This window comes from Carex rostrata, chromosome 4 (assembly GCF_964058835.1).
Source record: "Carex rostrata chromosome 4, lpCarRost1.2, whole genome shotgun sequence".
Classification (NCBI taxonomy): Eukaryota; Viridiplantae; Streptophyta; class Magnoliopsida; order Poales; family Cyperaceae; genus Carex; species Carex rostrata.
Window position 1 is genome coordinate 6,946,971 of NC_135921.1, and position 15,207 is coordinate 6,962,177.

The 15,207-nt window shown below is 34.9% G+C and overlaps 2 protein-coding genes across 5 annotated transcripts; one reads left to right on the forward strand and one right to left on the reverse strand.

Moving 5' to 3' along the window:
• Window positions 1-6,567: 6,567 nt before the first annotated feature.
• LOC144553208 (uncharacterized) lies at window positions 6,568-8,349 on the forward strand. Its single transcript, XM_078301306.1, has one exon. The coding sequence runs from the start codon at window positions 6,721-6,723 to the stop codon at window positions 8,110-8,112; it is 1,392 nt and encodes a 463-aa protein (XP_078157432.1). The 5' UTR covers window positions 6,568-6,720; the 3' UTR covers window positions 8,113-8,349.
• Window positions 8,350-8,483: 134 nt separating this feature from the next.
• LOC144552928 (cysteine-rich receptor-like protein kinase 6) lies at window positions 8,484-12,911 on the reverse strand. Of its 4 annotated transcripts, none has more exons than XM_078300970.1 (10): window positions 12,546-12,897; window positions 12,389-12,453; window positions 12,133-12,257; window positions 11,839-12,031; window positions 10,782-10,913; window positions 10,537-10,667; window positions 10,237-10,447; window positions 9,775-10,012; window positions 9,351-9,501; window positions 8,484-9,006 (listed from the first exon to the last, which is right to left on the reverse strand). In XM_078300970.1, the coding sequence occupies exons 1-10, from the start codon at window positions 12,647-12,649 to the stop codon at window positions 8,776-8,778; spliced, it is 1,581 nt and encodes a 526-aa protein (XP_078157096.1). In that variant the 5' UTR covers window positions 12,650-12,897; the 3' UTR covers window positions 8,484-8,775. The 4 variants fall into 4 exon arrangements, with proteins under 4 accessions (XP_078157096.1, XP_078157095.1, XP_078157094.1 ...); XM_078300969.1 differs by having other exon boundaries at window positions 8,604-9,006; window positions 9,775-10,015; window positions 12,546-12,792; XM_078300968.1 differs by having other exon boundaries at window positions 8,604-9,006; window positions 12,133-12,453; window positions 12,546-12,911.
• Window positions 12,912-15,207: the final 2,296 nt, after the last annotated feature.

The following is a 15,207-nucleotide window of genomic DNA, read 5'->3' on the forward strand; positions in this document are numbered from 1 at the left end:
TATGCATAAAAAGTATATTACACATTTTTATCTCCGCATTGGAAAAAATTGCCAAAGCGTAGCAAGGCCTCTGACTAGTGCAATATAAGTTGTCATATACACCCTACTTAACTGTAGTATTGTTTTATAAGAACAAGAACGAATTTGAATTTGCAATAGACAGCAGAAGCTCTAAATGTGGAAAGAAAAAATATTTAGTAAAAATTGTTCTCATAAAGGAAATTTGATTCATACCAGCACAATTCCGCATCAATATTTGAAAATTGATTAATGTGTATGTTCACCCAGAAGTATAACCATTGACACTACTACAATTCCAACAGCCATTGTTGGTGAAATAGGTGGTGCATGATTGGGAGGAAGAACTGGACTCTCACTTGGCGGCATGATTTTATTTTGCTTTGGAGGGGGAGGAGGTAGAGAGAGAAAAATGGTAATGGATGAGGAGCTGGGGATGGATGAAGAGATATAGATTGAGATTGAGGTGGAGGTGGAGGAGCCAAAAGAGTTGACATTGATCTCTAGCTTCATGCCAGCTGTACAGTGGTTGGGGTCTTGGGGACACCACATATGAAGTACCTTCAACACAACAAACCAAATTTAATGACGTACTTCTGGACTCTAGAATTATTTTCTGTTCTTTCCGTTTTCTCTCATTTTCATCTTCTTTTCCTTTACTGTGCATCATGTAACACTTTTTTTTTTTGCTTAAGCAAAACCTATAGCAGGCTAATTTCTTATGAACCAACAAAAGAAAACAAAATGAATAAATGAAAATAATTTTAAAAAATGTTTTGGTATTTATCAATTAATTTTGTTCTTCAAATTAGCTCATCAAACTATGGGATTATATTACAGCAGAGAAAAGAAAAGTTTAAACTAGAGATATATATATTCAGATACTTTAGGGAATGCATAGGGAAACTCTGTAATCCTATACATAGTTTCAAAATTCTAACCAGTTATCAAACATGTCATCACAATTTCCCTGATAATAGAAACCAGATTCACTGGTATTCCTCAGCCACAACCGCACCCCTCTACTGGTAAGCAGTTTTGTAGCTAGATTTCTTGCAATCTCTGCCATTTGTATGAATCTTAAACTCTTACGTGGAAACTACTCTCTAACCTGCCTGACTAACACTGATTATTTTCTTATTACATCCACATCACACAAAAAGTAAACATTCAAATGAAATATACAGACCACATCATTCCAATAATGACTTGGCCTTTTAACAGCAATGGTACCACTGGTATCTCTCTCTCCCCTGTTTCTAGTTGAATTGATATTTCGTTTATGTCGGCAGGAAACCATATATGTGTACAGATATTCTTTAGTAATTGTATCCATATTTCTGCTCAATAATTTACTTAATACTAGAATAAGAAAAATCGAATGTCTCTCATTTTGCTTGTGAAATATGTGCTGTACATGCTGACAATGGAAAAAAAATGAATCATGTTACATAGAGTTAACAAAGCCCAGGTGACTTGACCAATTGTACTAAAAGGCCTAGCCCAAAAGGTGAAATTGTAATTGATTGTTTGGTATTTTTCGACTTAAGAGCTCGCCCAAGTAGTTGTATACCAGCCATTTGATTTGGTTTGGTATGTGACCGGAAATGGGTCGGCGATAGTACCTAAATTTTGTAATTCCTTCTACTTAATTTGTTAATTTAATACTTTATTTAACTAACTAGGCGGCAGGCTGACAAAGTAGATTTATAAGTTGAGAAATATTGGTTGAGAACTATCAGTTAGAAGTTGTTGGGGGCTCTGGATATAATTTTGTTTCCTTACCTTGATTAAGTATTTAAATCATGGGTTCGTGTAACCAACTAAGGGTTTATGTTAAGATGTGAAAAATATTGCCGTACATTTGTATCATGTGATTGCTCCGAACATATATCATTTGGAATAGAAGGAAAAAAAAATATATAATTGATAATTTCCAAAATTACGTATATTTCCCTCGAAGTGTTATATAATATCTTACAATATTTTCTACAACTTTAATATTTGGAGTTTTCTCATAATTAAAACATATAATGTCAAAAGATAATACAAATTATTTTTTCACCATTTTACATCAAATTAAAAGAATCAACTTCCTAAACAACTGTTTCAAATAAAAATACATGATCATCTATATCCCGTAACTTTTCTATTACTGTTTGGCTATGCCCTTAACATCTAACAATGATTCCCACAACAAACAAGGCACCATACTACTCTATAAGTTATTAATATAACAACAACAACAACAACAACAAAGCCTTTAGTTCCAAAACAAGTTGGGATAAGCTCTAAATGTGGGTTATTTTATGAGAGAATAATTATTTTTTAATCATTGGTCCATCATTGGCTCGTCACGGCTATCATGACCCTCCTTTATTCTGACTTAGGACAGACTATGCATGAACTACACAAGCCAAGGCAGAGTTGACCTAAGTTATTAATAATTGACAATTTATCTTTTCTTGGATCCAATTATGAACTGAATGACGAGAAGAAAAATCTGCCACTCATCTTATTTGTTGCCTAAAGACATGATTTTTGCATAAACACATAAATATTTGTTGTCTAAAAACAAAGATAATTGTCTCTAACGCAAATTTCCGCGGCTTTGTCATAAACATTTCCCAATGCATTATGTCACGGGTTTATTACAAACAACCCCTAAAAATTTCATATTATAATTGTTAAATATTTACTATGTAAATTTGTTGATTTTCTCTACTATCTAATTGAATGATTTCATAAACATAAATGAAATCATGAATATAATTTTTAAGAGACACTTTTTTTTCTAATGGAAGAAATATATACTTAATTACTGTCGTTTTGATACCTTTTATAATGCAAAGCTCATTTTGTTTACATCATTTAAGAATACATAAAATATGAATTACCTAACATATGCATGATATATCATCCGACTCATCTCACCCTCTTATACTTGCAAAACTTGTATAATTATGACTCACAAGGTATATTGATGTCAAATTTCAAGTGTATATTAAAATTAACATTGGGCATAACCAATAATCTCTAACTAAATTTACCAAATCTAGTCTTGGACAATCAAATTATCCTTTTAATTTATTTGTATGAATCCTGAACTCTTACGTGCGTAGAAATTACCCTCTAACCTGCCTGACTAACAATGAATTAATTTATCAAATCAAGTGTATATTAAAATTACACATTGGGCCCGGCATAGACAATCTTTCTAACTAAATTTATCAAATCTAGCCTTGGACAATAAAATTATCCTTTTAAAATAAAATTGACATAGAAAGGCCTGTGTCTTCACTAGTCATCCCCGGTTTCCATCTATGCGTTGTGTACTTGTGTTGTTTATCAAATGTAGCTCAATCTAAAAAAATGGCTGGCTATTAATATGAATTTTGAAAATTAACATTTTAGTTTTATTAGTATTTGTTCAAATGACTATATGATTCTTAAATATTACTACATTTTTGTGATCTAATGATAAAAATATACATTTGCATTTTTTTTGGAACTGAGATCTTGGTAATTGTAAAAAGAAAAATTTCGAATTGATCTAAATGTGATTTAAATTGTATAAATCTCATTTCCCTGAAAAATGATAGGTTTTGGTGCAATTTATATCGTTTATCAAACGACTTAAAATTACAACAATATGTGTTTTACAACATTTGAAGAATATTAATTGATGCTCAAATACCATGAAATTTAATATAAAACCAATTTAAAATGCGTATATTACATCTTCAATTTTTTTAAAACTTATTAGCTTGATTAAATAATATTTTCAAAATCATCAAATTATTTTATTACAAAATAAATCCCAATTATTTTAAAAAACAAGCCTTTTGAGAGGCTAAAACAATGACCTCTGTATACGAGGTTGCATGTTTGAAATTGGACTGAAATTTCTTTTGTGAACATTTAATTTAGAATGCTAAATTTCATTTTTATTAAAAATATTCCAACTCATTTTAGTTCTTGAACTTTTGGGACTCTTTGTCACGGTCGTAAATTAAGTTGGTTATCGGTATATTATTTTCGATGAAAATATAGACGGATTTCGTGCTTGCTTATTCTAACATATGGAACCTCACAGCATTTTAATTATGTGTGTTGCAACCTGGAATCTGGACCGATTAAAAGTGTAAAATCGTTTCACATCATTAATTAAAAGTGTTTTTCTTTGTTATTTGTTTTGGATGAACGAGATGAGGTATACATATAATGGAGTACATAACGTGGGTTAATCATACAATTTTCAATTTGCTTTTTTCTTCTTCGTTTTTGTTTGATACGCAAGCAAAAAGTTCCAATTTGATATTGTGGTAATGCTGCAGGGCATAGCTGCAGTTGACTAGGTGCTTTTCCGTGATTTTTATTGAAAGGAAAATATAAAAAAAAAGTATTAAAAACGAGAATGAGTCTGTAGAAATTTTAAAAACAGGAAATGGTACGCGGTCCATGGCGTCCCTGAGGGATGCCATGCCAATCTCCAGTCCGTCAGAAAAAAAAAAAAAAAATCTGGGCATGGGACGCCATGCCATATATTCAACCCATGGGACGCCATGAGTTGTATTCATCCCTGGAACGCCATGCCAAGATTAGGATCCAAAAAAAAAAAAAAAATTAAATAATAGGGACGCCATGGCATACCCAGTTCCATATACAAGACTCACAAAAGCTCTTTTTTCAACTGAAAATCGCTAAGTAAAGCTTCGTTTTCAGTTTTTTTTTTTCTACGGACCCAAGCATTGGCATGGCGTCCCAGTTTCCCGGAATTGTTTTTTTTTTTTTTCCATTGAACCAGACATTCCCATGGCTTTTTAATTTTTTTTTTTTTTTTTTTCCGTCGGACTGGAGTTTGGTATGGCGTCCCTAAGGGACGCCATGGGCCGCGTACCCCTTCCTGTTTTTCAAATTTCTATGAACCCATTCTTGTTTTTAATATTTTGTTTTTAAATTTTCCTATGAATAAAAATCACGGAGTGCTTTTCCATCTGACATTTTGATTTTTTAAAATTATTTTGTAACCCAAGAATATATTTTTTATTGTTTCATTTGGAATTTCATTTTCGTTTCCACTAATCGTCTCCGTTCATTTTGGAATTGGAGATGTCCATTTACATTATTCGTTAAATGTGCTCACGGATATTGATGAGGATCGAATGGCTCTGACCGCCCCCAATAATTCCGTCTAAATAATTAAACGTCAAGGAAATGGTAAAGATAAGTATGTGTTTTTCCCCAAACGGAGAAGAACAAAATCACAAAATATTGGACGACATCGTATGGCAAATTTGCATTAATTAATAGGATACGTGTTCTCATCGATCTCAGGTAACAATTAATGTTTTATCTTCATCATATTTAATCAATTTCTTCTGACTCAAAAATCATTTTCGACTTAATCTATTGAAAAGAGATAAACAATTACTATAGGAGATATATAATCACAAATATATATTCTATTTAAAATGGTGCCGCCCGAATAGACGACATAAATTAATAATTCATGCAGTTATCTTTCCTATTTGTTTTGAGAAACACAAAATAATTAATCATCACGAAGAGAAACTTTCTACATGCATCATGCCATCATTAGAAAATATCATTAATTTATATTTTTGGTATATCTATATATCAACTGCGTTGACTTGAGTTTAATTAGAAATTAGAATTTATGTTTTGACTTTAAACACACATAGCAATAGTAATTATTAAAAATAAATTGCGTCTTATATTTTGCACTCCGGCCGTATGTACATATTAAATTAAGATCTTAATTATACTTAACATAATGCATCAGAACGAGAAACTTACACGGTGGCATGTTATACTTCTGTTGAGATAATTTATTCATCTATATATGAATGTAGGTTTTCAATTTTTGGTATACAATTACAAATATTGGTCGGCAGACCCGAATTGTGGCTAAATTGGAAGTACTAGACATACAATGAACGTAATTTCACAAAGACGTGGAGTACTTGTTTTCTTGTCTACTAATTTCATGAATATAAAATCCATTAAAATAATTCATAGAAAATATTTGCTTAATTTAGTTGGCCGCACGAATAAATGGAACTTCCAAAAGGCAGGAACCATTAACAACCAATACTCTCGTACCAATAATTCAAATATTAATTTGAACGCCTGACTTTTTCTGCCTTATTTTTTTAAATACAAAAAAAAATGATTTAGAAAAAGTTGGATGTACATGTATTATGTATATGTACCTCAATAGCTTCACCAGAAAATTACATTTGATTCTCTCTCAATGAAAATGAATACATCTAGGAGCGTTCTCTGCATTGCATTCCTTTTGGGCTTGTTGCATTCAACAGTAAGCACGGATCACAAGGTCGGATGGGCGATGGGCGTCAATCTCCCGGATTGGGCTCAGAAAGAACACTTCTTAGTCGGCGACACCTTGAGTAAGTCGATCGATCGACGATCACATCATATATATCACCACATTGTTCTTAAGTTGCTTGTTGTATGTATCAATATGTTGATACAAATGAAAGAGAGAAATAATCAGGGGTGGAATATAAGTAGGACATCATTTTCAATTCAATTCTACAATTATATGCTAATTATTTTCTTGTGATTGTGCATGAAGCTTTTGTCTATGAACCGTATCACGATGTGCTAGAGGTATCGAAAGAACACTTCGACACATGTAGCACAGTCAATTCATTTATGAGATATCAAGGAGGCAGCACGATGATACAGCTGACGAGTGCCGGTACCAGATACTTCATCTGTGGCGTTACTTCTCACTGCAGTGGTGGCATGAAATTACAGGTTGACGTTGTTTCATCATTAACATCCTTCACATCACCTCCACCTGTCGATTCAGTGCCGCCAGCTTCGCCACCTGCCAATTCATCATCACCCCCTTCACCACCTGTCAATTCAGCACCCACCCCTTCGCCTCCTGTTGATTCAACACCACCATCTCCTGATGTTCCTTCAACTTTGCCTCCTACTGATTCTGCGCCGCCACCAGTAGCTACACCACCGTCTCCTGATGCTCCTTCAACTTCACCTCCTACTTATTCAGCACCGCCACCAGTGCCTACACCACCATCTCCTGATACTCCTTCAAGTTCACCTCCTCCTGATTCAACGCCACCACCAGTGGCTACACCACCATCTCCTGATACTCCTTCAACTTCGCCTCCTACTGATTCAGCACCGCCACCAACACCTACACCACCATCTCCAGATGCTCCTTCAACACCTCAAAGTTCACTGTCTCCCCCTCCCTTGTACCGTCTTTATGGTTCCCCACCGCCCCCGGGCCCACCATCTTCCCCGACATCTCCTGAAACGCCTTCTTCTCCACTGCCCCCACCATCTCCTGATACTCCAACATCGCAAAGTTCGGTGCCTCCCCCTCCCTTGTACCGAACTTATGCGTCCCCACCACCCCCAGGTCAATCATCTCCTGGTACTCCTGAAACATCTACCCCACCATCTTCTAATTCTCCTTCCCCTCCTTTGTACCGCAATTATGCATCCCCACCACCCCCAGGTCAATCATCTCCTGGTGCTCCTAAAACACCTACCCCACCAACCCCACCGTCTTCAAATCCTGCTTCCCCTCCTTTGTACCGTGCTTATGGTTCCCCGCCTCCCCCCGGACAACTATCTCCAGGTGCTCCTGTAACATCTCCATCTCCTATAAATCCACCCCTGGCTCCTCCTCTTTACCGAAATTACGCTTCGCCACCCCCACCCCCGCATCTTCATAATCTCGCACCTTCTCCCTCGTATGCACCTGTTCCAGCACCAGAAAAGACACCTGTTCGTGCACCAGCAAAGGCACCTGTTCCTGCACCAGAAAAGGCACCTGTTCGTGCACCAGCAAAGGCACCTGTTCCTGCACCAGAAAAGGCACCTGTTCCTGCACCAGAAAATGCACCTGCTCCGAAGAAGGCTGAAGTACCTACTCGAGCTATTACACCGATCAGTAATGTACCTGAGGCAACACCAGAACCTGTTGGATCTGCAGTTTTCACAAGATGTCGGTTGGCGGATGTTATGATGGGGATAGTTATTGCATTTTTGACGGCAATAATTCTTTGAATATTCTTGTGATGGAAATAATATTGTACACAGATTAATTTTACGAGAGAATGACTGAGCTTTGCAAGTTACTTTTATTTCTTGTTTCTTAGTTTTGGTTTGAGGTTTTATGTTTCAGTTTTTCATTTCCGTTTGGTTTCATTTTGTTTTGTTTTCTCTGTTTTGTTATTTTTTGTGCTTAGTTAATAACACAAATCATTGCATAGTAAGGGGCATAAGGGACTGCTGTTTGTAGATAATCCGTGTCCTGTGCCGCAGGAGTTTTAAATTTGTAGAAATCACAACTAATTTTTCATTTGTAGTGAAATTTTCCATTTATTTTTGCCCCTCTGTATGCAGCTTAGGAAATACCAATAAAACATGTCCACTAAAGAAAGGACAAATTAATAAAATCAGTTCCCTTATACAAAATAAGAAAGAAAAAAAACCAATGCCTGGCTTGTAATTAACAATTCCTTTAATGGAATGGGCTTTTTAGCCTCTTTTAAAAAAAAAAAAAAAAAAAATGTCCTCTCTAAACATTATCAAATATACCATAATTACAAATCAATCTCCAGATTATCATAAATTTGTCTTTTGAATCTATCTAGCATCAAGTTCTGTGATTGAAAGTTTGAAACCTTATTTTGTGAAACCTGATCACTTGGCATGTAACAGGATTAGTCAGGAACCTATATTGGTAATGCAAAATGGAGGCCTCGAAGGAGCTTGGAGAGACATGGTGTTGCTACTGAGCATGATCACCACCTCTGACATCTTGGGCCTATCTGTCGGATTATCTTGCACACAAAGCAGAGCTATGTGCACATATCTCACAATCTCATTTGTTGGGCAATCCCACAATATTGCATCAATCATTCGGGGAACTGTACCAGCTGTCCAATGCTCCCATGCCTGCTTGCAGAGTACAGTTCCAAAAATGAGCAAAACAATACAATTGTGGCACATATGATATGCTACCAAAACAACCAAGTGACGGAGTCATGACAAAATCTTAAGTTTGAATTCAACCATCTAGATTATTACTGCCAGTCTTTTTGAATTTTTGGAACACAAGGGTTTAATAGTAAATATTTGAACTATTTGATTTTTGAACTGTTCTAGATTTAGGACATTGTATTGGTTTAATCAAAACTAGTTTTGATATAAGGAATCTAAATGTACAAATGTGTTAGTGCTTGGTTGGAAAATGCTTATAAATATTTTATCCAATAATGGGGCATGAGGAAAGAACTTACAGAGCTTAAGAGGTCCTCAGCCTCATCTGAATCCAACAAAGCACTATTTCTTTTTCCAGTAATGATCTCTAAAATTAATATGCCGAAGCTAAAAACATCTGATTTTATTGAGAAGAGCCCATGCATAGCATATTCTGGTGCCATATAACCTCTGCACATAAGAAACAACTTTTTACTTAAGAAATATTTTGACCTTATAAAGGAAAAGTTTCGAATGCACCCTCGAGTATTCAGAATGTTATGTATACCCCCTACAAATTATAAATTGATATATATCTCTTATGGTACAAATATCAACTTTGCTTCATATCAGAAAAATCCTCATTCTAATAAACAGAACAATTATGCAAAAGACTGGAGGAACTAAAGAAAATAATCTGAAATAAAAGAAAACTATTTGAATAAGAACCCCACAAATACTTACAATGTGCCCATGACTCGCTTTGTGATATCAACTGTCTGATCGACACTAAAGAGTCGTGCCAAACCAAAATCCGCAATCTTTGGAGTCATATCAACATCAAGCAAAACATTGCTGGCTTTCAGATCTCTGTGTATTACCTTAATTTGAGAGTCTTCATGCAGGTACAGGAGACCTCGTGCCAGTCCATTTATAATTCTTAACCTTGCTCTCCAGTTCAGTTCTTCCCTCTTCTCCGGACCTGCTAATCATTTGTTGGAAACACTCATATTTAAGGATTGATTTTAAAATTATGTAACTGAACTGTCCACAGTGATCCTCAATTTTGCAGTTATGACTCAATTTTTTTTTATGCTCAACAATGTAATCAACCAAACAAAATGTTAGGAGAGGTGAATGCATTTTGGCAGAAATCTAAACAAACTATCATTGGGAAGAAGATAATTAGGCTATAAATTTGCATACTGAAAAGAAATTTGTCGAGGCTTCCATTGGGAATAAATTCATAAACAAGCAACTTCTCTTGTTCTTCTATGCACACCCCGACAATCCGGACTAAGTTTTTGTGTACAAGCTTTGCGGCTAACACTAACTCATTTTTCAGTTCCCCCAGCCCTTGAGCTGAGCTTTGAGACAGTCGCTTAATAGCAATATATTGTCCATTCGGTAGTGTTCCCTGTTGATATATGAGTCATTAAGTAAGTTACACTTCTTTTTGTAGGAAAATACAGACAATTGAATGAAAAAATTGATACAAAAATTTACCTTATAAACACTCCCGAATCCACCTTCACCAAGCTTATTTGATTCATTAAAGTTCATAGTCGCAGTTCTTAAAGTGGAAAGGTCAAGGAGAAGTGAATCAGCACCCTCCATGCCATTTGAGTTAAATCCATCTATCAAGAATAAACTTTACATAATCAATGCATTTCTTAGAAGTACCACATCAATCACATATGGCATGAAGTGAAAAACATAAATTATAAACATTCAGAGAGGTTATGACGTACAAGATACTACTACTTTGCTGGATGAGCGCTTCTTCTTCCAAAAACAAAGGCCCAATGCAATTACTAATAAACAAACAGTTACTACTGGAATTGCAACAGCAATGGCAATAATGGTTGTATTTGTCTTCTTCCCTGAAAATTTTATTGAAACAATTCCAAAGTTTTAGACACTAACTTGACTTTAATCCAATAAATGCATCATCTAATGGAAACAATTTCTGACTACCTTGGCATAAAAAGATGGCCTACAGGCTACAGAGGATCCATGCAATGGAGCAAGAAACAAGTGAGAAATAAATAAGGGTTAATTTGGGCACGTTTTTGAAGCAAATGTGAAACAGAGAGCTATGGCCTACAGAGAATCCATGCAATAAGCCAATCAACCTTGGGCCTAACTTGAGATAAATGGCCCTGTTTATCATCCAGACAAGGTACACAACTTGTAGCTATCTTGTATGCTTTGTAAGCTCAGTTTTTATTGGGCCGGGTTATCTATGGGCTGAACCGCCTGGAGGGGAGATTAGCAAAGGAATGATCTCACTTTACGCCTTCGTAGTTTGTAATATGTATGAACTTGTGAGTTTGAATTCAAACTGGTGGTGCTAGAATAGCACTTATTAAACATAATCCCATTTGAAAATTGGCTCACTTGTAACTTGATCAGATCTCCTTAGTATTGCTTCGTCAAAATGCAATACTTGTTGTTACAGGTATTATTGGAAGATAATTCCATATAGCCAAGTCAAATTTCTATTGATTGTTTATTTTTGAAGAAATGAGTTAGAAGGCACCAAATTCTCCATCATTCAAAGTCAAACAAATTGTCAAGTCAAACTAGCCATAAATTTAATATAATATTCCCCTAAAGTCAAGAATCCAAATCATGCACGAAATGTTATCTAAAAGATCCATTAATTAATTCATTAATATTTATAATTGGTGCTATGTCCTATTCCATCTATCCAATGAAATAAAGATAAAACAAATGAACTTGAATGCAAACATAGGCTTGATTAGAAATTAAAAAAATATATATATAACTTGAATGCTAACTCACCAGTATTCCCTGTAGGTTCCAGCACTGGAGCAGTTGGCGGTATCGCATGAGTAGTTGCATCGAGAATCACTGTTGGTTCACCACTGTAGAATGAATAAACCTCATACCGGAAATTGCAGCGCACACCCAGGATCCTCCCCCCTTGCCTCCCTTCAAAATAATTCATCTCATCAATCAGCCCTTGAAAGCAACTCTGCACAAAATAAAAGTACACCCCCAATTAACAAAACCTCCTATAATTATGAGCACAATATTCTGTCAGTACAATCAGCAAATATAATTATCAGCACTTACCTGGCACTCTGACCCGGTCAGATCAGGAGTGCACTGTACAAGGCCATAGATGACAGGATACTGTTGGGAGAAATTTGTTGCTTCTGCTAAGGCAAACCGTCTTGTAGAATTGTACGATGCCCAAGCTGATGCATTAGTAATGAGATTGGTTACAATTTGGTCGAATTGCGTTGCATCAGATGTTACATTTGCTGTGCTGTATAGTATTGGTTGGATAGAATTGTCAGTGGAGGATAGAAATTGTTCATTGGAAAACCTGAGCAGGCAATTGTCGTAAAATACTGTGGCGGCTCTGTCATACGGGCAGAGCTGTAGCGCATCCTACAAATAGAATTTTACAAGAAAAAAATAAATAGATAATTTGTAAATATACCATAGATTAATATAACTGTACTGAAGATGATAATATGTACCTGAAAAGCGATTGAGAGGCAAGAGGAGCAGGAGGAATTATTAACATCACCACGACACAGTACAAGTCCAGACACCCGGTTTGGTACTGTACCGACTGTACCATCTGCAAAGCCAGTGGAGGTGGAGTTGGCTGCGAGAGAGGAGAAGAGAAGATTGATGTTGGCCTGATAGGTGCTGTTCTCGGAGAAGGTAGTTGTGCCTCCGCATAATTTATACAATGGGTCTGCGAGAGATGGTAATGGGAGGTACAAGAGAAGAGAGAGAATAAAGAGAGAGAAATGCATCCTTTTGAGAAATAAAAAAATATTGAAAGAGAGAGATAGAAGCAGTGAGGTTTGATGGCTTAGCAGGGGTGCAAATGGAATGGATACATGGAATCAAATGAGAAAGGAGGAGGAGAAGAATTGGTCAAAGGGCTGACTATTTTACTCACAGTTGACACGCGTATCTGATTTGCTCTAATTTTGATTTGTTAATTTACTTTCAACACTGGTGGGCTGCTATTAAGGAGAAAATTTCCAGTTCCCACCGATCAATCGGTACGCACTACGCACTAAATCTCACCGTCTATCTCACCTTGACACCATCGAGCTTTTTCTTTTAAAATCAAATCAAGTCGATTTTGGACTTTTTTCTGTTTCGAGTCCGATTCGTTATAAAATATTGAGTTGCTCAACTCATTGATTCACGAGCTGGCTCGACTCATTAGCAGCCCTAGAGAAAATGGTAGAAGATAACAAGAGCAATGATATATTTATTTTCTAAACACCATGTTTTCATGGTACTATTTAAATGTATACGTCCTTTGCTTCACATTAAATATCTTCAATTTTACGAATTTAAAGATTTTCAACGCATGTGCTAAAAATCAGTTGAGTTCAAATATTTTTATTATGTCTTTATTTTTTAATTTTCAATAATTTAAAATTAAAAGCTTAAATGTCAATTATATGGTTTCTTTTTTGGGATTGAATCGTCTGCTTCCAGAGTCACTGTTGGTGGACCCCTAAACCCTAAACCCGGCCCCACCCCGCAGTGACTGAGAGGGCAGGATTTTTCTGCACCCGGGGGGCAGGTGATCTGCTTCCTTCTTTTTTTTAATAGAAATCTGTGGGCATGATTTCAGCTTATCACAAAAACAGCTTAAATGGCAAAGTAAATTTGTTACATATAATTCATATTATTTTCTCTATACTGATGCGAATAATGTTTTAACATCACACCGCTTTTTAATTTGTTAGTCATATTACTACAATGGAAAATCAATTTGATTCAGTTTTTATTATTCCGATAAGGAACAATACATCTTAATTTTGTACTAATTAACAAGCAGAAAAAAATGTGAAAATGACACGTGTCACTCAGATACTGGATCTGCCAAACAATATCAACTTCATGTTTTGAGGTATATTTTATATTATAATATGCTTAATATAAAACAAATTAGGTGGGGCTTTAATTATATTTTATATTGTAGGTCAAATAATAATATACAATGTATGAAACGTGTCATATCCTGAATTTTTTAAAACTGTAGGATCATCGATGTCCATTTATATCAAAACATGATACTCGTATTATATATACGTGCAACAATATTAGATAGCGAACAATAAGCTCTTGAAACTAGAAAATGATATTTGAGCCATGAACAGAATTAGATCTTTCATAAATAATTTGAACCGAGTGCACAGATAACTTTATTGGAAATAAAAAGTAAGGGCGTGTTCATTTGTCGGGGAATTACACGGAATGGGAACCCACTTTTGAAAAAGTGGGAACCCATGAACACGGATACACACATGATTGATTATGGAAATGTGTTAAAATGAGTGTTCGATTGTACTGTGAGAATAATTGTAGGAAATCTTATTTTTATTTCTAAAATACTTAATACCAATACAATTATACTTATTAATAATGATTAATATAATTAAATAAAATGATTAAACAATAACATAATAATATTTATTAATTATTATTTCTTAAATTAAAATTTTGTAAAAAAAAATGTTCTTTTAATAATTATGATAAAATATATTAATCATGTTAATTAAGAAACAACAAAAAATATTGATCTTCATGGTAGCTGCTCCAATTGAGAAAAAAAATGACCTCAGATTCAATTTGATTTATCCCATTGAAAAAGTGTTTTTGAAAGAGAAAAAGTAAGTTGCATGAGAATTTAATGAGAATTGATTTGGGAAAATCCTTGACTGCCGAACGGTAGTGGATATTATTTGAAAAATCTCACCAAGTCCCACGCATTCCTTTACAACCGAACACAGCCTAAAAAACAAGAGGATTCCAGTGTACATAATCGACCTCATTTAATTTAGATTTTTTTTTTTTTTTCAAAAATCCGGTTTTTACAAAGCTTGACAATAATATTTTTGTTTTGAAAATTTTGATAATATTTTGCCTGCTTGTACAGAAAATTTTGATAATATTGAGAATACGTTCACTAGTCATTCTGAATTCATACATTCAAATGTTAAGAAGTTTATTTTATTTGACCTTACTAGTGTCGTATTATTTAAATGTTAAAAAGTTTCTTTAGTTTGACATTACCAGTGTCGTATTTAATAGAACTTTGAAGCTAGATCTTCATCAATCTAAAAAGACAGAAGATAGGATACTTAAAAAACATTCATTCATGTT

What these genes read in the sequence shown, in the direction of transcription:
- LOC144552928 (XM_078300966.1), bottom strand. Translation starts at nt 12,830, where the DNA reads ATGCATTTCTCTCTCTTTATTCTCTCTCTTCTCTTGTACCTCCCATTA. An exon ending in GGAACCTACAGGGAATACTG is followed by an intron (nt 10,914 to 11,838) that starts GTGAGTTAGCAT and finishes TAAAATTTTCAG; the next exon opens with GGAAGAAGACAAATACAACC. An exon ending in AAGCGAGTCATGGGCACATT is followed by an intron (nt 9,502 to 9,774) that starts GTAAGTATTTGT and finishes TCTTATGTGCAG; the next exon opens with AGGTTATATGGCACCAGAAT.
- LOC144553208 (XM_078301306.1), top strand. Translation starts at nt 6,721, where the DNA reads ATGAGATATCAAGGAGGCAGCACGATGATACAGCTGACGAGTGCCGGT.